We start from the raw sequence: 23,647 nt of genomic DNA, 5'->3' as shown, positions 1-23,647 counted from the left end.
GGGAGACACTTCAAAGTGCCGGGGGGTCTGCTGGGAGGACCTGATGGCTTTGCTGCAAATTGCAAGGGCCAGGGATGTGCCAGCAACTCGCCTCATGTGGCGCGCTTGATAAATGGCCACCCCAGGTCAGCACCTGCTTATTAAACTGTTGAGAAGAAAATAACCTTGACATGTACTTTATCTGCTCACAAAGCGCCGTGGTTTGTATGTGGCTTTTTCTCTAAAGAATAAAAATACACATTTATGTCTTGGGGATGAATTTTCTCTAATGGCGTGTGCAAAAGCCAAAAATGACTTGTAATGGTTGACTTTTCCTTCTGTCTGAACTGCTGGACCACAATGGGGGCTGTAAATTAGTACATTTAAAGTGGGATTTCTTTCTGGAAAGATGCAATGATTGTATAATTGCTGTCTGTTAAAAAACCTGATGAAAATAAGAGCAACTGCCTTTCCTTTGGTATCATGAACTTATGAGGCAAAAATAACACTGAAGTATCCCTCTGGAACAGAGGTAGGCACAGCTGAACCCCAGGCTCTTGATGTGGTGCTGTGTTTGAGCAAGGGTTATTAACTTTTTCAATCAAAATCTCTCTTTCAGAGATTCTGAGCTTCAAGGGGTCTACAAGCCACAGGGGTAGCTGTAGGAACCAGGAAACTGAGTGAGTAGGACTTTACAAGCTACTTGAAGAAGATGTTTGTGTGCATTTAACTAGGAAACAATAATACTTTCTGGTTGCTTGTTACAGAGCTGTGCAAGTGAAGCTAGATACAGCAAACAAAAGACTCCTAAACAACAGCTTCTGATGCTAAGCCCATGTTCTTCTGTACCTGTAGTTTTGTTATGGATCATCTTATGCTTCTTCTTATATTATCTTCTGATTAACAGAATCATAGAATGGTTCAGGTTGGAAGGGCATCTAGTTCTTTAGTTCAGGGACACCCTCCACTAGACCAAGTTGCTCCAAGCCCTGTCCAGCCTGGCATTGAACACTGCCAGGTATGGGGAATCTCTGCTTTTCTTGTGATCTGTTGTATGTTTTCGCTGGGGATAGAAATGCAGCCTCTGTGCTGCATCCCAAGGATCTTGGTGTTGTTGGCAATCACTGTTACTGTGGTAGCCACCTCTTTCCTTCAGGCCTGCTCCCATAGACTGTAACTGATCACCACATGGATGCTGGACCTGGGTGGACTTTGCCATTGCTGCCACCTCACTGCCTGTTTGCACTGCTCCAACTCCCCATCCCAGCTGGGATACAGCCCTTCTTTGGAGCCTCTTGAACTTGAGTCCTGGCTGTGTTCTCATGTGTCATGCAGCCACTATTGCTTGTGTGGTGCAGCTGCTGTGCACTAAGCTGACTTAGTGCAGTTCTGTGCTTATCAAATGTGATCATTGAGATTGGAGGCTTTTTGGCTTCTTGGCTGCTGCTTCTGTTGGTAGTTCTATTAACACTAATGGAAATCACACTCTGGCATCAGCAGCACAACATCCCCTGTGCAGAGCTCCGCTGTCTGACAGTGTGATGCTGCAGGATTCACAGGAATGGGATGTCAGAGGTAATTCTGTGTCACACAGATTGTACTGCAAGGGGTCTTGCTATCACTTCATGCGTACTGTGCCAGCTTAATGTTCTGTTATTTTCTTTCTTGGGAAGAGCCCATAAATCTAAAGAGTGTGGTGGGGGTTAGTGCTGATTCTGCAGGCACTGAGAATAAGGGAATAACTTCCATTGAGATCCAGCCTTTGACATGATGCTCCCAAGGGTTTCTCTGTGGCCCTCCGTAACCACGGGGAACGTCAGTCTCTCTTCAGCACCAGCCCCCAAGCAGGGGAAGCAGCCTGTGTCACCCACCCAAATGTCAGCCCATGGGTAAGAGATTTTGAGCAGAGAGCTTGGCTACCAGCCCTGTTCAGAAGTCTCCTTTGTCTTCCAAACAGTCTGGTGGGTGCCTTGCTCTTACTGACTCATGTTGGGCAGACTCCGGGTTTTACAAGATAAGCGTCTTTATTCTATCATGCTCTTGCTGCATGTGTCTGTCTGCTGTTAGCCTGCAGTGTGGCAGAGGCATCTATCTTTGTGCTGTTTTTTCTGATTATTTTTTTTTTTATCTTAGGATTCTTTGCTTCTCCATTGCATCTGCATGAATTGGGTTTTGGTTTGCTTGCTTAAATTACAATTCTTTGAAAGTAGTCTGAGGAATTAATCACAAAGCTCAACAAAATAGTACATGGTTTGAAAAGAAGTGGTCACAGTTTAGAAGATTAAAGGAAATAAAAACATCTTTTTGTCCCTTAAAGTTAAGGGGAGTTAAGGTGTACCCTGGGAGATTGCAGTGTCAGTTCTCTTTCCCATGCTAGCATAAGCACACATCAACCAGGAGCAACTTATCCCAGCAGCAGTACATTTGGGCTTGGGGAGCTTTGCTGAAGACAAAGACTTTGACTTTGGAGCCAGTGAGGGGAAAAATATCTTCTCCAGGACTGGAGGTGTCACTTTTCTTCCCGATGCTGAAGTTCTCAGGTGACTTCCCTGGCTTTTCTTTAGAAGATTTCCTATGGAAGAAGATGTGCTGCTGGGTTTTGTTTGCCACAGCATGTGTAATCTCCAGCTTTCCAAGCCCGCAGCCAGGGTTTCGGATGGAGCCTGGCAGCGTTCTCTGCTGCGTGGGTCAAGCCAAGTGCTGAAGCCTGGCTGGGAGTGAGTTGGAGGTGGAACAGAGTTTCATGCCAGTTTGTACTTCTCTTGTCAGCATGGGCAGGATACTTGCCCACTCAAGTAACCATCATGTGTGGGTCTCTGATGGTTGGGAGCTGCAGACAGTGAGGGGCTGAATGGGAAAGTAATGCTGGCATCATTGAAAAAATCCCTATAGATGTGAAACCACTGCTGCATCAAGGTGCACGGGCTTGTTGATGCTGCTTCATTGGCACTTTCCCTTCGTACACATCCCAGCCTTTCTGGACAAAACCTGCTTGGTCACAGTTCAGCTTGATCCCCTCTTGTCTATGAGGTTTTGGGGCCTGAGGGGCTTCATGAGCTAATGAAGCTGGCGCTATGGGTTTTGTCCGCACTCACCTTCACCTGCCCACCCCAAGGGCTCCCTGCTCCCTCCCCATGTTGCAATGCTCCTTCCTTACCCAGCTGTCAGGGAAGCTTGCTGCCATTATCCCAGAGGGATGTGAAGGCATTGTCTTCAAGGCAAGCATCAATCAGGGGCTCCTCCTCCCAAGCAAGCTGTGTGGGATGCTTTTGCAGTATGTCTTGGGACTATGTGGTTGGGTAGAGCGATCGCTGTGCTGGTGCCTGCCCATCAGTTAGCACCCAGAGCGAAACTCCATGGTTCTCTCATCCAAATAGCTGGAGCTTTTCAGGTAAAAGGCTGGATTCCTGGATACTCAGTTCTGCAGCTTTTATTTAAGCAATATTTAGTATGTTTTCCTTCCAGCATCTGCAGGTAGCAGTTATCTCTAATTCTTTGGTGTAGGCTGGGACTTCTAATAGGAATGCAAAAATAGGAATACGGGAAAAAGAAGCAATCCAGGCTGTAGGCTGAGGTGAGTTGGAGTCACTGGGACTGTGTGTCAATGTGCCACAGCACAGCGTGGGATCTGTTTGGTGGGATCAGAGCACACAGTGTCCTGTGGTCCAGCTACCACCAAGCTCCAGTGGTTCCTCAGACTTGCTGCCAAGTAAATGAGAGCAGACTTGATGCAATGTGCTCATTTTGGGACCTTATTTTCCACTTTTTGTGGTTTTGACTCTTAACAGTTTCAGTGACCTCTTCTAGTGCTCCTTGGAGCAGAAGTGGAGCTCCAGGATGGAGAATGCTCCATCTTTGGATCCAGTAGGCAAATTCCAGCACAGATGCCTTTTACAAAGAATTATTTGACTTTCTTTTCCTCTTTCTGCATGCCCACATGTTTTCTGCTCCTACAAACACTCCTCTGAAATTACGTGCTTCAAATCTGCGGTAGCTGTATTGCTTTTATGTGGGGGTTTCAACTTGTACTCACAATGTGCAGACAAACTCATTACCAGATATAGTAGCGGGTTCTTCCCTCCTGCCTTGTAGGACTGTGCTCTGCTACCTCTGTGCACAGCCTGCTCTCCTCCCTCCTTCCAGGCTTTTTCAGCCAGCTTAAAGTGGCGTAAGAGACATAGGAAACCTAGGTTTTGGGCTTGGACATCATACTGTAGGGGTGTGTTGTAGAAGGTATCTGCTCCACCTACATCTCCTTCTGCTGCGGGTCACTGCTCTTGTAGCATCATCTTGCAGTTCTTCCTATCCACGTGCACACAACTTGCATCGAGTGAGGAGCAGAGACAGCTCATCTGATGGAAGGGGATTGCAGGGGGCAGAACCTTCCCAGCAGAAAGGCCCAGAGCTCATCAGTTAAAGCCCTTAAAATTTTCCTGCCTAGAACCTAAAGAAGAGGAATGAAACTCTTCTTCTTTGAGCAGCCTTCAATATACTGTACTAAACAGGAATCCTTAAAACAGCTTTCCTAGGTTTAAATGAGTTTTGGTAATGTGTAGTTATGCATTTTTGGGAAGGATCTTTATGTAGAGCCATATGCAACTGTTGTGCTGAGAATTGTCAGTCTTTAGGTAGTTAACATGTAACAGTGGTACCAAACTTGCTTTTTTCAGGCTTTGGTAGAAAAGCTGGATGCTTCAAACTAGTATCTCTCACCTTTGGCTAAAAAAGGCACTGAAGGCCATCAAAGGCACAAGAAAAGGCTTTATGCAACACCAGCTGTGTTGCAGGTGGCTGCTGGGGAGGCAGGCTGGACCAGAGCAGGTTTGGTTGGATTTGCTGTCTGTGCCAGGGAGCCAGCAGGAGGTACTTTTGATGTTGGTTCTGGCTGCATGGGGCTGGATGGTTGGTTCTGGGTCATGCTTTTTGGGGTGTTATTTAGCTCTAATTAAGCTTGGCAGGAGGCAAAATGCAAAAGGTGACTAATATGCCAGGCCAGAAGCACCAAGGGCAGAGCGATAGACACTTGGGGAGCCAGGATGTCCCTCTTGCCCCTGCCCCAAGGAACGATTCAAGTGTGCGTTGATTATGGCATTGCTCCTTACAGTCTACCGATGGGGAGGATCCCAGTACCAAGCTGTGCATGGCCTGGATGCTTCACCCTGGTCCTTCCGCTGCTTCCCCAGCAGGTCTCCCTGTGTTGCAAGGCTCAGATTGATCACTGCGGACAGCCAGCAAACGGCCTTTCTGTTATCTTAAAAACCATTACTGAACTCCATGCCTGATCTCACACAAGCAGCTAATTGTCCTCTTCGCAGATGCCAGCGTGGGACCTGCACACGCCGCATGCACGCTGTGTGTGCACCGTAGTGGATGTGATTTTCCTCTCTGTGTTTCATTTATGTTTACAGCCCAGAGCTGAGAAAAGGCCATTGCTTCCTGCAGCCTCCCCTGCCAAGTGAATGATGTGCTCAGAGTTTGGGAATCTGAGCTAAACTAGCCTCAGGGGGTATGTCCTCACCCAGTCTCTGTGGTGCCTCAGAGAGTTTGCAGGATTTGCCCTTTTCGATTTCAGTCTCCTGGTGTAAACTGGATCCAGAGTCTAGGGCTGTGGATAATTTTAACAGTGCCTTTCCTTAAAGTAAACAATAATCATAATATCACCGCAGTGGAACCGTGTTTTTGTAAATAATGCTCCTTAATGTCGTTGAAGGAGCAAACATTCATTCTCGGTTACTTTGGGTACATACCAGCCACCATGCAAAGGTATATTCCCAAGTGTCTGCAAGTCCCAAGTTGAAATGCAGTTTTCCTGCAGTAGTTTGCTACCTTTTACCAAACTTTTTCTTCCAGCTCCAAACAACATGCCCTTGTAAAAATCTGAGATTACTCACTTTAGCAGGAAATGTGAGGAGGAGGAGGAGGTACACTGCAGATTCGCACCTTTTCTCTCTTGTTTTTCCATCTAGAAACAAATTCTGTTCTGGCTTGACTGATTGCTTGTTTTCTGCAAGTGTTTTCTGAAAGAGACTGGATCAGAGATGGGTTTGGCTCTTCAACAGATTTTCTGGGGTGTTTCTTTCTTTTTGCTTGTTTCCTGGTAATAACACATGCACAGAATAAGGGAAGATTTCACGCACAAGTGGTACTTAGCCAGAGCCCCACCATGCAACAGGTCAGGTCTCTCGATGGGCTGCTTTGAAAACATGCCTTCTGTGGAAAAGAGGTTTTGCTCAGACCTGCATCAACTTTCTTTTTCCACACCACCAGCCCAGTTTGAAGCAATTTTATGCAGCAGCTTTCTGTTTTGAGGTGGCTGGTGGGTACATGCAGAATGCCCATGGCAAAGCTCACCATTTCAGCCTTGTCTGCCTGGAAGCTTCTCTCCATTCCTTGCTATCTTGTTCAGTTCCATCAGAGATATCCCCTCCCCTGCTAACTTTGCCACGCTGAAAACAGCACTCCCACAGAGGCTGGGACACACCAGGAGTCCGTGAGTCTCCGTTCATTTGTCTGTTGCTTCTGCTCTGTAAGAACTGGGTTTAAAATAGCTTGTGACATGAAGGAGAGTCAGAGTTTAATGATGAAAATGGTACAGAAATAAGCACAGTCGTGGTGGATGTACTTTTTGGGGGGGGGGGGGGGGGGATTTTTGTTTGGAGATCTGAGGTGTTGGTAGATCTTTAGGTTGTTTCATGTCTTCAAGTCAGCATGAGCTGCTGTATACATTAACCAGGAAGGACAATTAGCTTCTGCATCATGTAAGGCCTGCCTGGAGTGGCAACATAGAGCTGGAAATAGTTAAAATAGTGATTTTAAAGTGTTTCTCTGTAAGCAGCTTACTTCTGTTCTTGGACAGCTCACCATCCTAGTTCTGCGAGAGGCTTTTCATGCATGTAGCCGCTTCTGCAGAGAAGTGAAGTGCTTTTATTCTCCTTCCACAAAAGGGAGATGCAGCACAAAAGAAGCAGAGAACCGGGCTGTTGGGCTCAAGGATTTGCCTGGGTCCTAGGACACTGACCTCCTCCTTGGGGGGCCCATCAGCACAGACCAACTTGTGTTCTTACCCCATCCCTCCTCTGTTTTTTTGACTCGGTTAACTAATGGGTATTTAGCTGTCCTTAGGCTGTGTCTGGGATTTCCAAACACAGGATATACCAAGCCTTGCCTAGCCTCTAAAGTAGTCCAGGAACAGAGATGCTTATGTAGCATCAGCAGCAATATGGGCTGCTGCTCTTCAGAGTACTGTCCTGTCCAAGAAACACTGACTAGGGAGGCAAGAAGAGGTTCTTCACTGTTAATGACTCCTCAGCAGGGGCTGGCAGGGTGTCCCTGGTCAAAGGGACTTGGGCCACATCAGTTGTACACAAGTTGAGTAAAACTTGTATACAGTTCATTCTATACATTCACTCGTATACAGTTACCTCTTTTGGACACCTGGGTGTCATTTGTGAACGTGCCTGTGTAGCACTTGTAGAAGATTTTGCACAAAGCCATTTTATTATTAAATGAATAGAGTATCAGCTATTTATTGCAGGCGATTGAACTGAAAGATACTCCATGCCTATCTCGGGAGGCTTAGGGCTTTGCAGCCATTGGGCAATAGATGTGCAGCATCCATACCCCAACGTGACTGGTTTACTTTCCGTGTCGGTAAGGCTGTAAAACACCCAAGTCCTGGAAGTTACCCTCAGAATATTCTGAAAGAAGTATTAATTCTAGTAGCTTTGCTGCCCAGCCGGATTTCTCCAAGGGACACAGCATGGGTGACTCATAGGAGATGACCTATGATAGTCTCCATCTCCACACCATGCCCTGCCACTGTGTGGCACACCATGGTGTTGAAGCACGAAAGTATGCGAGGTAATGCCTCAGAGCTGTGTCATGTCAACGCTCACAAGTTTCAAGACACCATGTGTTGCTTTCTATCTGAAAGAGAAAGAGGAATGAAAAATCTTGTTTTTCAAGACTTGCCTGTGAGGCTCAAGAGGAGAAGGAAGATCTTCCCTTGGTCTTCGTTCCTGGGCTAAGTTACTTTTGGAGGTCTCAGAGCAGCAATGGACTGTATGTACCACGCTGTTGGAGCAGAAGGGCAGAACAAGCCTTTTCTGTTGCATTTGCAGAGAGCTCCTATGCCAGTTAAAGCAAACATGACTTGGCCTGCACCTGACCAAGGCCCTTGCTAGCAGGATTTTCCAGGGAGAACTGTGTAAATTGTTGTGTTAATGGCCCTCGAGACTTGGGGTTAACCAGGAAGGAGGAAAGAAGGTGTTCGGGCCACGCAGCAGGAGAGAAGCTAGTTGCAAAGTCCAGCACCTGGGGAAATAAAGTCTCTTGCCTTTGGGGTGCACCCACAGGGGCACACAAAGCTGGGGGACTTTGCATGTTGCTCTGCCTATACTAGGTTCTGTTTGCACCCTGGTTTTAGTAGGTAGCTGCATTTAAATGTTTTTATGGGTTTGTGTTTTGTATTGTCTTAACAGAGCAGCTACCAGAGGCAGGATGGTGCTGGGCTTTCTGCTGAAAGCTGTTGGATTATGAAGGTGTGTTTTATGCCTGGTGGGCGAGCAGAGCTCACCAGGCAAGGCTCCTGTCACAGCAGAAGTCACCAGGGATGCTTCTGAGAGCAGCAGTTCTCAGCCTGTGCTCAGTCATTGGCCTAGTATTTCATCACTGCTGTTTCTTGCTTATATTTTGTGCTGGTTTCTCCATTCTCCTGAGATCAAATTCATATTTTTATTAATCAGTCAAAAAAAATATAGGGGCATGATTCTGTTTGATCATACACAGAAAAACACCCAGCAGGGCTGGCTTAATCTGTTAGATCTATTGCAAACTCACCCTGCTAATGGCTTGCTTAAGTAAAATAAGACCAAAGTTGGGAGAAGTTCCAAGTTTTCTGTGCCCTTGTTGGGTGGCTCCACCTTGGGGTTGTCCACTTGCACATCAGCTGCAGGGAGGGACCAGAAGGGAGAAGATGGGGATGGCAGGAAACAGGAGCAGAAGTTCCTGAAGCTGTCAGAGCTGCTGCTTCTAATATGTGTGGATGATCTTAATGGAAAAGGGGACCTTTTGCAGGGTTGGCATGTGAGCATTGGATGGACATAGCTGGTACAAACAGAGATAGCAAGTGAAGAGCGGCAGAAGTATCTTTTGATGTGTCTACCTACATCTATGCTTGCCATGTCGTGGCAGGTTGCAGAGGGAAGATGTATCTTGGAAAGTACCAGGGAGAAGGTTGACAGCAAAGGCCAAGTCCCACATCATGGCTTTGCTTTCCTCTTTCGGCACTGTGCATCACTGTGTTTCAGAAAGGAGGAGCAGCCATAATAAAGTTTTAGGCCTTTTATGTATGTCAAGCTGTGCCTAGCTGGCAGAGAGCATCCTGGAGAGGAGGTGCACTCGGGGTCTGAGAGGACATAAAAGAGTATCCACATGTTTCAAAGAGTGACTTGGAGCCTGTGCTTTGTCTCTTTTGATAAACCTGCTACTGGGGTGGTGAAAAGGAAAGATCTGCTGTGCTTGATCTAGAGGTTCTGTACCTGCAACTGGCCTAACCAAAGGCATTGATCTGTTATCTTCCTATTACTTATCCAGCAATACTTGAGCCTCTTTGGAGAAGAAGTATACCAGCAAGTGCCAGAATCATTTACACTCAATGTTTGTGCTGCAACCCTCCTGGATTTGCTTCTAATAGCAGAGGTAGTGAGAGGTTCTGGCAAGGACCAGAGGTGATGCTGTGATAGGGCACTGGCTGGGTGCAGCTGGGCAGAGGAGAGGGCTTCCTTCCTTCCTCTGCAGGCAGCTCTGGTGGGTTTTCTCACCCCTTCAGTCCTGTTGCTGAAGCAAACATTTACCATTAGGTCAGGAAATATTATTCTTGTGTTTTCAGGCTGCTCGAGTGGGAGGTTGGTTTGTCTCTGAGCTGCAAATCAGTGCTGGGCTGGTGCGTAAGGACCTGGGGGCTGTTTGTGTTGCTTGTGCCCAAAACCCAGCCTGATTTCTGAGTGTGGTGCAGGTGGGTACGTAGGAGTTTTGCTCCTTGGAGGGTCTGTATTGCTCTGACCCATCCCCAACATCCCAGGTAGGCTGAGCAGGCAGGGCACAAGCTGCTGCAGGCAGAAGGGGTTGTGCGTGCCTGTCACTGCCTCGTGTGTAAACCCAGGCATGGTGATGGTAGAAGTCATTCTCTCTGCAACAAATCAACTCTTCTGAGAGAGGAGAATGTGGCAGCAGGATTGGTGGCTGGGGATGTGACCAGTGCTTTTCTTGTTTGCCATCCACAAAGGATGAGCATGGCTGGAGAAGAGGGCAGGCAGCGTGGATGCACCGGGGTCTGTAAATCACAGACAGAGGCAGAAGGCAACAAATCAAGTGCCCGCAAAGAGGGAATTGTATAGACAGGGTCAGATCAGTGGGTGTGCACACAGCACTCCACATCTGGTCGGACTGTAAGGAAAAGGATGTGCTGGCTCGGCACCCCTGGAAAGATGTACTGTGGCTGTCAGAAACCAGAGCGCAAGGAGCTCTCGCTGGTATCAAATATTAAGCTTCTCTGAAACAACCAGAAAAGACAGTGTTAGGCAGCTGGGAAAAGTCCTCTGAGACTGGCAGCTAATACTGATTGCTTATGTTAACAGTGAAAAGCTGTTTGTGGAGGAGCCATGTCTGCCCAGGAGAACAGGCACACCCAAATACTGGGGTGTGAGTCACCCCCCGTGTGGTCCTCTCTCCTGTTGGGGGGTGAAAGCAGCATGAGCACAGGAAGAATCTGATGTGTTTTCCCAGTGCAAAATAGCCTGATGGGGTTTTAATACTCTCATGCCTATTGCTGGAGCGTCTCACCTCTCCCTTGAGACCAGCTTCAGCTCTCTGCACATCCTTCTGGCTCTTCCATGCTGTTCATGTTGTGTCTGGTTTCTGACTGTGGAAGCGGTGATGATGAGGGATGCTTCTTCAGTTGGTTTAGCTTTTTCCTAAATCACCTGGTGCTGAGGTGTAATAAAATATTTATTAGCTGTTATGAAACCGATCCCAGAGCAGCGGCACAGTGAGCTGTTAAATATTCCTCCTTGCAGTGGTACCCAAACAGCAGGTGCCCTGAGGAGCAAGAGCTCTGTGCTGCTCTTGTTCATGTGCTGTAAGCTGGTTTCTCTAGACAAAAGGCAGAGGTGCTTCCCCTGGGAATTACCTGCAGTCGCCAGCTGAACAGATTCCTTTTGGATACGAGTGATACTGATGGGCTGAGCCATCAGGGAGCAGTGCCATGCATCCTCATGCCCTGCTGACAGGGCAGACTCTTCCGGTGGTATGTGCAAGGGCGATGTGAGGCATCAGTGGACCAAAATACCCAGTCCTTGCTCAGAGGCGTTCAGTGTGCTCAGGCGTTCAGAATCACCTCTCTCCCACAGGGATACCTTTCACTTTGAAACCTTTTGTAACCTCACTTGAAAATCTGCAGAGTTCAAATCTGACTGCTGTTCCAGGAGCTGTCACATGGATGGATGTGGCTTTGTTAGCTGGTTTGAGTACACGTACAACTGTGGATGGGTTATTCTGTAGCCTGCCACTGACAAATCAGCAGTTAGCCCTGAAAGATTTGGCAATCTACAGTCTGGGCTGGCCTGTCCTTGAAAATCTTCTGTAGACATGGTACTGTCATAGCATGCTGTAGGTTGCGAGGGACTTGTGGAGGTCTCTGGCCCAATTCCCCTGCCACAGCCTCTCTGGCCCCATGTCTCAGTGCTGGACCACCTGCACTGTGACATTATGCAAGAATTCATATGAAGTCTCTTGAAACTCCCCTTTCTACTGTCTTTCAAGGCACATCACCTGTGGCTCTTGGGCTTCTATTACTGTTGATATACGTCATACAAAGCTTTGAAATTCAGCTGTCCTATGAGTGCAAATGGTCTTGTTTTCTTGTGTAAATTGAACTTGCAAATGTGAAAGTTCCACGTAAAAGAGTCAAAATCTGTAGAAGTTGTTCTAATTCTTCAAAGTCCAAAGTGTGTAAATCTGAGGCTCTGCTTTGAGCTTGTCCCAGCGTGTGGGACAAAACCCAGATCCAGCCAACATGGCACTGTTGTGAAATGTACCTAAGTGGTGAGCTAGATGGCCATGCTGTGCTCAGATAGAACAAAGCATTTTGGAGAGAGGAGGGATTAGTGAGGCACGCTGCTGTGTATAACTTTTTCCAGAGAGCTTCTCTGCAGCAAACAGCTCCTCTTTGGAATGCTTATGCTGTAGGCGAAGGAGCCTGGAGTTGATGCACAGAGATGGAGCCAGCTGTTTGCTGGAGAAGGTGCCATAGTGCTGTGTGTTCAGGTTTATGTTCGGCTCCAAGTCAGATGGAATATGTGCAAAAATAACACAGAGTGAGCAAGCTGCTGGTGAGCATTTGTCCCGAGGAGGCTGGTGTGCTGTTTGCTGAGATCTGCATCAAGCAAATGCAAGAAATTGCCTCTGTGATTTGTTTATGACCATGGCACATGGCAGAGATGTTCCACCCTGTTTCTGAGGTCACTACATTGTGCTGGGCATGAAGCTTCTCTTTAAAAAGTTAGACTGAGAAGGTAGGAATCACTGGTATGCCCAGATCTGGTCACTGGTCAGCTCTTTCCCATAATTTAGTCCAGTATGGAAAAGACCTCTGCCAAGCTTCTTATAAAAAGGCATACAGTCTTCTAGGGATGCCAGCCCAAAGCTCTGTGGGTGCCCTGCCAGATATCTGTGTCGGGAATTCTTCATCACTGCCTCAGATTACCTTTTTTGATCTGCATGTGTATATCTGGCAACTTCAGTACTCGCTTCAGACAGATAAAGGCTGTGAATAAACATAAGCACCCCACAGTATGAACTTGGGAGAGGTCGCTTGGGTCCACAGCTCCTGTATGCGAGCAGGGTGTTCTGCAGCCTCTCAGATGCAGTAATGATTATTTCCTTAACGGCTGTCACACACTGAAAGCAGTGAGGGGAAAAGCAGTGAGGGAAGGTAAGCAGAACAAACCTCTTCCATCCCCCAGAGTGCTGCTGCTTACTCCCAGTTCTCTCCTTCCCTCCTTGCATCTGGATTTGTGTTTCCATCAGGGCTCTGCCCTCCACCAGCCTCACCCCCACCAGGGTTTCACCTCCTGCCGTAGCTGGTGCAAGGGCTGTCGTGTTGTTCTGATGTGCTTTGAAGGGGAAGTAATTCGCTTGTTTTCCGCTATTTGTAAGCACACTACGGAAGGTAACTGAGGTGTGGTTTGTATTGGTGCCTTAGTGGATCTGCGGAAGCTGTTGGCTTGCTTCATGTGGATTTCTAGCTGATTACTCATGCCTCTAATAGCAAGAGCTAAAATAACACCCCTGCCTTTGAAGCACTTAAGCTTCCAGGTTAGGGTTCAGAACATGTACTCTTTTAAGCCTACAGATGGGTTGGTGACATTGTCTGCCCCTGCTTGAAGGCTTTGGAGTGTGGCATTGGAGCTGAGGCTGCTACCCTGCCCTGGTCCTGCCTCCACCAGGAATGTGCTGCCTCCTGGTGTGCAAGGGGCACTTCTGGGGCTCAGCAGCAATGCTCTTGGGACTTGATGGGGAGGAGAAAAAGGCATAAAATGGAAGGTGTGGAGCACTTGGGGCAGATTTTATTGACCTGCAGGTCTGGTCCTCTCTGCTGATGCTGACTTCCTGCACAGGGCACCTGCTGCTATGCTGCAGAAGCTAAATTTAATGTGAAAATAGTTTAATTCTGGCTCAGATCGACTGCTTGCTTGATAACACATCCATGACAGCGGCACAGACACAGATCAGTACAGCAGTGCTGTTTCACAGTCTGGTGGTGATGGCAGACTGAAGGTGCTGTTAAGCAGAGAACTGGGCTATGCTGCAGCCTGATGTGGTCACAGAGGATCTCCTTTTCCCTGGACAAGTTAAATACTTGCATAAAGCATGGATATGAGGAGGAGGCAACTGCCACTCCAATCAAGACAAATCCGATGATTCATTTCCACAGCCCTCAGGAGCTCACATGTGAGCTGTGTGTTGGGAGTTTCTAGGAATTTCAAGGAGCATCATTCATTTTGAAGATAGCCTGTTCAATATTGAGGAAGGAGCATAAAATATTGCTTCTAGATGACATTATGCGAATTGAATAAGCAAGGACTTCTGGAGATTGTCCTAAGAAATAACTTGGACAGTAATAATGATAAAAATGCCATGCATTTTAAAATCCCAGATGAAAATCCTTTTGGCTCACAGTATCTGTGCCCTTAGTATGTCTTTCCTTGTGCCTTAGCACCCTGATTTCAATGTTACCTGTAGTTTTCCTGTTTCTTTTCTTTGTTTCTTATGGCCTCTGTCCCCCTGTTGTGCCTGCCTGGCATTCACAATGGTTACCAATACAAAATCATCAATACATTTAATTAACATCTTGCTTTTCCTTTCCTCCAGATAATTAAATGCTTAATAAAAATAGATTAGCACCTTCCACAGGTGTTTCCCACTTGATCCCTATATTGTCTTCTGCCTCCTCTTATTGCTGACCCAGTTTTCTTTTAAATTCCAGCAGCTCAGATAGGCTTGGAGCCTGCTTTACACCTGATGCTGTGTGCGTTGCCCAAGGGCTCATGATGTCTAGGGTGCTATTGGCAAATACCAGAAGTTTTAGTTGCCTGAGGTGGCAGATGGATTCTTAGAGCCAACAATTAGATCCTGACAGCATTAAAACAAGGAGCTTTCAGCAGTGCTTTTCCACAGGGCTCATTGCAGGGGGTTCCCAAGGCTGAGGTGGATCAGGCTAAAGGGATGGTCCTTGCTCCAGCCCTGTGATGCTGAACCTTGTTGCGTGTGTCAGACCCTGTGAAGTCTGTGCTGCTGTTTTGGGACTGTCAGGGTGGTGAAGGCTGTTCCTGCTTTTCTGAAGCAGAGCATGTTGAGTCTTGCTTTATGCCACTTTGATGAACACCTCTCCATAAGCACCAGGATAAACTAATCCCAGATTATCACATCAAATTGCCATTGCTCACTAGCTCTCCTCAGCGTCGTGTTGCAGAATTAATTATCAGTATTCATGATGTTTGTTACTGCAGTACCTAAACAACCCGCATGGCACATCATCTAGATCTAGTGATATTTATCGTTGCATTCTCCAATTGGTCCCTCTCCTGCTTTTTATCACTAGCTGAGTTTACCAGGCTTCATTATGCTCTAGTTGTTTGAGTCTCCATAGCTTTCAGTACTTTATTCAAAGCCATTTAGACACTTAGAGCCATTAATTTTATCTTTCTTTTCCATTTTAATGGGCTGGTTTCTTCTGCTGGCGCACAAGTAAGAAAAAAGCACTCTTCTCTAGACCTTTTGGTCATTAGTAAATAGTTGTCCTATTCTTACTGCTGTCTTTTGCCTTTAAGTTTGAAGTTGTTGTACATACATCTTGTTTGCTTCCTTCTCTTTTGGCTAAATTAATTCTTAGCCTCAAACCTAACGTAGCCCCACTGCAAACCAGGCACAACTATGTTCAAATCCCTACAGGCCTTCAGAGTGTTACCTGTATCGTAAGATGCTGTACTGGCGTTGCTGGTACATGACTTATGTGCTTGCTGTGACTTTGTGTTACATGCTAAAGAGGGGGGTTTTTTAGCTATGTCTGGTTTTAAACTGACAGAGAAACTAGGCAAAATAATGGCAAGGCTGGAATAAACCCTTGTTAATTTCTGTTGATGCCATTGTGACAAGGTAGAGCTGTCTTGTAAGTTGCACCAGCTGTATGCTGGACAGAAACTGTTTTGAGTTTCAAAGGAGACAACAGAAAAAGTCCTTGCTAGGATAAATTCTCTCACCATTAAATTCTCTCACCACTGGTCCTGACTTTATATGTGGGAAGCCAAAAGAAAGAAAGAAAGGAAAAACAAACAAGGGAAGACCAAGGCCCTGGAGTGCTGTGGAGTGCTGTCTTCAACAGCTAGCTTGAAAGATTCAGTGGTGAAACCTCATCTTCTGAAGGGGAGGAGAGGCTAAATGGGAAGAGATTACACTGGAGCAGTTTCTCCCAAGCAGACTGCTTTCGACTTAGGTATAGCTGAAGTGGTAAAAGTCCTTTATGTGTTTTTGTGGTGGCAGAAATGCTTAGAAATGATGTTCAGCATGACTTCAGGCGTTCATGATGCTTACATGAACGTGCCAGGGTGAAGAACGCATGTGTGTGTGCACCTGCACGTGGCTGATCCAGAAGGTGTTGCTGCTGTCTCCAAAGGAGAGTGGAAATGTACTTCATAATCATCCCCATAAGATAGTACAGGAAAATTAGTGTTTGGGTTGCGGGTTCTTTTCTTCCTACTTAAACCTTTCTTGACTAATTTTCTCCTTTTGACATGTTTTGCAGATAAGCAAGCAGCAGCTTCAGACCATCAAAGATCGTTTCCAGGCCTTTCTCAATGGAGAAACCCAGATTGTGGCAGATGAAGCATTTATAAATGCTGTCCAGAGCTACTATGAGGTAAGAAGAGACAATACAGCATACGTACGAATCCCTGTTCTCACCCCGTTCACAGATGGGGTTAAGTTCTGAAATAATGGCTTGCCCTTTATCAAATAGCACGAAACAGAGGAAGCAGAAGGCTTCTTATGTCTGGTACATCAAAAGGTTTGTGAGGTTCAGGGTTTGAGCATGCAACCATAGAGCAAACATGGCAAACCCTACACTGTGGTGTATCCTATAGCTTGATTATGGGGAAGATGACCCTTCTTGTGTAAGATGAAAAATATCTTCCTGGTACTTTTAAGCAGTGTACTTTTAAACTAGAGAAGGCGGCACGATATAAACTCAGCATCACATGCTCCCTGTGAAAAACACCAAGAGAAAACTGAGCAGCACATTCAGTTCCTGGTGAAGCTTTTATGTTGTATCTGACTGACTTTGGGATTTTCAGCCAGAGTCTTGTCTTTCCACTTTAGATGACAAGTGCTGCAAAGCAAAGGGGAAAGGAGGAGGATGCGCATCTACAAAACTAAACAATGCCAAAGAATGTGAAGCATCATTCATACTTGTGCAAAAGAATAATTATGCATGTCTGTCTTTTTGCACTTCTTTGTATGCAGCCCTTAATGCTGCTTTTCATACCCTTTCTCAGAGGGAAAGAGCTTCTGTTTTTGAAGGAAATCAGTGCTTGTGATTTATATGAGTGTCGCTTATTTTTTTGCTAGCCTTTCTGCAAACCATTTCTCTTTCTCCCTAGAGCTATTCTGTCATAAAAGGTGAAGATTTTGAATTGCCTACATAAAATATTTCTCTGGAAGTGGAATCTAAGAGGGGATCAAAATCAGATACTAAAACTGAAGAGAATTTTAACTCTATAAAAATTGGCAGCAGCTGCTTCTGTGTAAGGAAAGCACAAATTATCTCTGGATTAACTCTATTACACAAGCTTAGTAGTTACTCCTCCATCATTCTCTCCACAGGAAGGAAGCTGAGAGTAATTTACATCTCTTATCAGGAAAGAAATTGCCAAGGGATTATCGGTTTATCACAGCTTCACCAAGCAGATGCTGTCAGGGAAAGCTTTCAAGATGACCTGAGCTGCATTTTAGGATGTAAATGAGTGTAATCTGTTCCGACAGGACTATTGGTCAGGAAAAGGGAACTGCTTAAAAAGAGGCAAAATACATCCCTGTTTCATGGATGGGTCTGGCTGAAAGACTTCTAGACTAGGTCTAGAAGTCCTGCGCTGTATAATTACCCGAACCGATCCCTCACAAAGAGCAGTTGATCAGCAGTAGATGTCTGCATACCCTGTGTCTTTGGTTCAACTGGACATTCCACTGGCTCTGGCCTATATAAGCAGGCCACAAAAAGTGTAATGCATCACTCTGTGTCCTTCCTTTTCTTCCTTTTTAACTGTTGGTCTCATTTAATTTCCAGCCATGTACTTTCAGCTTCTGTGCAGCTGTAGCATGGCCACGTGTCTTTTCATCAGCATCATGTGTACTGGCACCAGGCAAAGCCTCTGCCACCTCTCAGAGCCTGAGCAGTGTTCTCTGCTGATGGTCTTCTCCTTCCTCCCTTCCCTGCAGGGAGGTGCCCACCCTTGATTGAGCCATGGTGCAATCACAGCAGATCCTGCTTATCTCAGCTCCTACAAATCTCAGTTTTTGTGCAATTTACTGTCTGTTGGATGAACACTGTCTAGAATGTGGCATTTGGGTAGTGATTTGCAAAGCTGCCTGATAGCTTGGAAAATAGTAAAACTGGGGGTTTTGCTCAGCTGAAACTGGCCATCTCTGTGGAGGACATGGCTGGTGTTTCTAAGAGGTCCAAAGGCAGTGCAGAATAGGTTCATTGCCTGGGGGATATTTGGATTTTGGTGGTTTTTGTTTGTTGTGTTTGGGTGCTCTTTGTTTTCTGGAGATGACATTGTAGGTCAGGAATGCATTTGCTGTTACCCTGAATGTGTTTGTATGTGTTTCTCCTGTTAAATCAGCTGTCAGGGGGTGAGCATGTGGTTGCCAGTCTTATAATAGTAAAGGTTAAAAGCTTGAGTGATCTGAGCAGGCTCTGCTGCTGGTGTACAAAGCACTGCTGTGCCTGCAGGAATGCTGCAGACCTGTGTGTGTGAGACAGGTCCAGCACACTCTAAGAGACACTCCGGAAGAGCTTTTCTAATGTCCTTTTACTTCCAATGAGTAAAGTATCTGTCAGCCAGCACTTTGTGCATCAGCCCCTCCGGTGGGTATTATGGAAGTGGTTGGTTAGACCCACATTCACTCTGCTGTGGGCAGATAGAGCTGGGGGGTCCTCTATGGATGTGGCAGGAGATGCCTGACCCAGCTCAGAGGTCAGCTTTCCTGTGTGTGTGTGCTGGTGTATGCACCCCTGCCAGGGTTTTGCTTCAGCGGTTCCTGACTCCTGGTAGTGCTGTGAGGCAGTCTGACAGCCTGGCGATGCTCTGGGTTTTTTCTAAAGAAAGCAGCTCTCTCTGCAGGACAAAACACCTCTTTTATCTTTTTTTATCTTCCTATTTCACGGTCTTTTCCTCCTGCTTTGTGTCTGGCTGGCTCTCCTTCGCGCCTGCCTGCTCCCTGCCAGCCCCAGCCATCCTTTCCTCTGCTGGCTGCAGCTCTGCACCCAGGGCTGAGGGGAGATGGGGAGTCAGGTCCCTCTGCTTGCAGCGCTGCCTACCCTCTGATGGGGGTGAGGACTGCAGATACCTGCCAGCACCAGCGGCTGTTATGAGAAGTCATTTGAGCTGTTGTAAAGGCATCTGGATGATTACAGAGGGAAAAGCAAGAGCTGAGGATGCTGCAGTGTGGCCATTCTCCATGACCTCCCACCGCTTCTCGCAGTCATTGTGCTGGGGATTTCCTTGGCTGTGTTGGGAGCTAGGATTTTGATAGCTCTCACCTGTTACTTAAAAGCACCTGCACACACTGCGTTATAAATGCCATTTAAACTCTAAGGAAACAACATGCATTCTGATATCATTTCATCGTGGAATAAAGAGGCTGCTGGTGGCATCTTGGCTATCCTGTCTGCAGGGATTGCTCCCCAGCATGGTGATGTTGAAAGGAAACAGCCCAGTTCTTCAGCAGCAGCATTTTGGGGCTGGAGCAAAACCCACTACCGCTGCCAACAGATGCCTGTGCCATCAAGTGTCTGGGAACATGGAATGCCATGTTTCCGAGTGGTGTGAAAAAAAAATTACCATGTCCTTAGGTCATCTTCAAGCTCTTTAATTATTGAGAGCTGACAGATACACCCCTGTGCTGGCACAGCTTCTTCCCAGCCTGCTGCATTCATTGGTTCTCGACAACAGTAATTCTTACTGGGCATTGATTGCTCTCCTGTGTTCAGGGCTCAGGAGATGAGAGCTAACACAATATACCCCTGTCCCTCTCTTGCCCTTCAGCTCTGTGTTGCTCTCATGGCATCACCTGGTCTGCAGGTATATGTTAGGTTTTGACCCTTCTGCTGCTCTTGCAGTGGGAAGAGCATCTTCATCAAACACCGTCTGCCTCCCTCCTGCTGTCAGCATCCTGCACCTTGCATGTACTCTCTCTGCAAAGCCTTCCCAGGCAGCCTCAGCCCATGCTGAACCATGCTGTGCTATAGCAGCAGAGCTGGAGGAAGAAGGGATTTGGCCTCATCCACCTGTGGCCATGCCAGCTTTTGGTGATCTGAGTTGCTTTGATGTTTACCCATCAGTTTGTAAAGATCAGGCTACTCATTCTTGTCCCTTCCCAGGGTGTTTTAACAGTGCTCATGCAGTGCTGGTTGCCCAGGTTGAAAACACTAGCGTATGGAAGAAGTGGGGACATAGATGTTATTTAACTGAAGGTAACAATAATTAATGCAGTGCCATCTTGTGACACTGCAGAGATCTCTGGTGTAGTAGCTTAATGTAGGCCTGGTCCTTGCAGTGGTCAGAGGTTTCCCAGATGGATGGGATGCTATTCAGATAGATACAGTGCTGTTCACCTGAATAGGATGACTGGGCTCCCTGTAACGGGGCAGAACTTGGTTAGGTGAATGCAGTTGTGCAATAACTTCCTTATTAAAACCTTTGCTAGAGGAAAATATAATCCTGCTTTCCCAAAGGGCATTAATGTATCTGGTGAGGTGCAACCACAACATCTGAAGTCCTAATTGCATCAAGATGTTCCATTTTAGCGGACACAAAGCAGAAGCTTCACCTGATTTCATTACACTTCCCAGAGTACAGCTGAAACCTCTGTCCATGGCAACACGCGGTTGTTGAGTGAGGAAATGGAAAGCATGCTGGCAGCCAGGCTTCCCAGCAGTGACACCACACTTTGTGGTACTTAAGGGGGATTTATTAGTGTTTTAACTGACACCATTTGAAGTCACCCTTTTCTTGTAGGTATTCCTGAAGAGTGATCGCGTTGCCAGGATGGTGCAGAGCGGAGGGTGCTCAGCGAATGACTCCCGGGAGGTCTTCAAGAAACACATTGAGAAGAGGGTGCGGAGCCTGCCAGAAATCGATGGCCTCAGCAAGGAGACGGTGCTGAGCTCCTGGATGGCAAAGTTTGATGCTATTTACCGTGGCGAAGAGGATCCCCGCAAGCAGCAGGCCAGGATGACTGCGAGCGCTGCCTCGGAGCTCATCCTCAGCAAGGAGCAGCTCTACGAGATGTTCCAGAACATTTTGGGGATCAAGAAATTTGAGCATCAGCTTCTGTACAATGCGTGTCAGGTAAGGACCTTCTGGCAGGCTGGGTGGGAATGGAAGAGTGTTCCTTGGGGAAGGGCTTGCAAATGGGAAATGTTGCTGTTATGAACTGGGCTGGACAGGACTGGTTTTGAGAGATTTTTTCACTAAGGAAAGAGGCTTTGATTCATGGTGGGACTTCTACACTGCCAGTTTTGTTCTCTCGGGCTTATGCTTCTTTTCTCCTGGAATCCCGTAGGATTGGTGAGATGGGAAGGTTTTATTCCTCCAGCTCTGTGTCTGGATGAGCAGGTCTCCGGTGCTGCCTAGCGGGCTGTTTTGCTGTTGCTTGCTTGCCTTTCCTCTGTCACATCACCAATCTAAACAACAGAAGTACCTTCTGTACCTGCAGTAACCTTATTAGTACTTGAAGCTCTGATGCCCCTGGGGTGGATGTCTTATGCAAACTCACTTCTTGAAGTTGTACAGGCCCTCCTTAAGTAGAGGAACCTCTGTGACCCCTGCATGCCCATTGTGGAAGGAGAGAGTGTCCCGCACTCCCATGACCTCAGGGTGGCTCTGCTTGCACTACGAATTCCCAGATAGATGAAAACCTTTCCCATTCTCCTCCTAGCTTTCTCCCCATGACCAGCCAGTTCCCCAAAGGCACAGAGCTGGAACTCTGCAGAGCTGCTTGCATTTCCAGCAGCTCTTGCTGAGGGCTGGCAGTGGCTGTCCAGGCTGGTGCTGACCCAGATTACAGTCCCCTGCAACCACATATAAATATCACAGGTGGGATAAAGGATGTCAGAGTCACAGGGAGGGTAAGGTGATGCTGTGGAAAGTTTACAGAGGAGGAGCAGACCTCAGTCTCTTCCCCGTAATTCAGGGGTTCAACTTGTTGAAATGAATACATTTGAGACTAATTCTGTCCATCTTATGTCTAGACATTTTGAATTCTTTTCAGGACATAGAAAATCGTTTGATCTGTGTTTTTTAAATGCAGATCTTGCGTTTGTTCTTCCTCTTAAAGATATAAAGAGCTTATCTTGCATTTGTTCTTCATCTCAGGCCTTAATGGCAGAGTGAGGAGAGGATAATAAATATTCCCGAGTAAGGCATCTTTGTAGTAAAAAGGGAGCAGCAAGGACTGCACTGGTCCTCATAAATCAAGTTTTCGAAACAAATTTCGTGCCTCCATCCTGTCTTGGAGGACTTCTTTAAAATCAAACCCATAATGTTTTCAGTGATGTGTTGAGAGCTGAGTCAGTTCTGCAGTGTTTTGGTTTTCGAACTTAAACCAACTCAAGCCCTGTGTCTCTCATCCTTCCTTGACCTGTGCTTGTCTAAGGAACTAGGGCGGTTTTGTATGAGCATGTAAGTGATCCTACCCTCTTGCTTTGTGGTTCCCAGTGATGCATAAAGCAATATTTAATCATGACTGCCTTGCTTTGTGGATGATCTCTGTTTATGAGAGCCGTTCCACTATGAACCCAGTGGCTGCTCCCTACAAATTGCCCTGTTGCATCAGCAGCCTGTTTCCTGCAGTAGGTCCTGGCTTTACTCTGAAAGTTGAAGGATTTAATTCTGGGTTTTTCCTAATACTTGGAGGCAGCAAACCTGTAATTTAAGCTTTTAGAGAAAGATGTAATTTCTGTTGAAAGCGAATATTAGCATGGGAGTTCCTCTGGTTTAAATACCTGAACAGTGAGGATTAGGTATGCAGAAGGAAGAGTCCTTTATATGGCTCAGAAAGCTGCAAGGCCAGCAGTGTTTCAGCTGGGGCACAGCACGAGTGATTATAGTGCTGTGGTGCTGGTGTGATGGGGTGGAATCCGGTTGCTGCTGCTCTTCTCCCATTAGATGCTGCAGGGAAAGAAGGCTGCAGTGGACACACAGGGAAACTGCAGGCTTTGTTGTGGGGGACCCTTATTTTGGTGCTGCTTGTGGTCATGTCATCTGGGCTATACCAGAGGGATCTCTGGAGCAATCAGGGCATCAGCAGCCTTTAGGAGAGCAGCAATAGCTGCTTTGCACTTCTGTCTTGCTAGGAAGCACTAGAATCCTGTTGACCACTACTCCTTCCTGCAGGGTCTCAGCCATCGATTGCAGCCAGTCTGTTGTGGGGTGTAAGTAAAACCCATCAACCTACAAATGTTGTTGTTTCCTTAGCCTGTATGAGTCGTTCCTGGCAATAGTTGAAGGTACACACCGCTTGGCTAGTGTGTTTTCTGCAGTAGAGCTGCAGGGGAGAGCAGGAAATGAGTGAGCAGTGATGTGGTAACCTGCCCCTTTTCCCCCACAAGAGTTTCTTCCTGATCTCTGATGATGAAGCACTGGCATCAGCCCTGAAGCAGGAGATTTTCTAAACTTTAGTAGCAAATTGTTTTCTACTCCAAAAGCTTTTGCTGTTCACCCAGGGCAGATTTCTAAGCCACAGCAACAGCTGGGTGCCTGATTGCTGTAGGCTGGAAGATGCAAGTCAAGCCCTGGGTACTGTCCTTCATGGCTTGGAAACTCTCCTTGTA

The 23,647-nt window shown here is 46.8% G+C and overlaps 1 protein-coding gene across 7 annotated transcripts in view; it reads left to right on the top strand.

The window, feature by feature from the left end:
* The window catches only part of CADPS (calcium dependent secretion activator), a 211,381-nt gene that overhangs the window by 23,206 nt on the left and 164,528 nt on the right, over positions 1–23,647 (top strand). For all 7 annotated transcript variants that reach the window (XM_057397353.1, XM_057397350.1, XM_057397349.1 and 4 more), the window contains exons 2-3: positions 16,340–16,453; positions 20,832–21,164. In XM_057397353.1, the coding sequence (XP_057253336.1) occupies positions 16,340–16,453; positions 20,832–21,164 (447 nt within the window). The remainder of the gene's footprint in view (positions 1–16,339; positions 16,454–20,831; positions 21,165–23,647) is intronic.

The sequence above is a fragment of the Pezoporus wallicus genome, unplaced genomic scaffold (genome assembly GCF_028554395.1).
Source record: "Pezoporus wallicus isolate ANWC-B61680 ecotype Strahan unplaced genomic scaffold, APGP_CSIRO_Pwel_v1 contig_8714, whole genome shotgun sequence".
Taxonomy (NCBI): domain Eukaryota; kingdom Metazoa; phylum Chordata; class Aves; order Psittaciformes; family Psittacidae; genus Pezoporus; species Pezoporus wallicus.
Note: the sequence above shows the minus strand (reverse complement) of the source record. Positions and strands in the feature narration are given on the sequence as shown.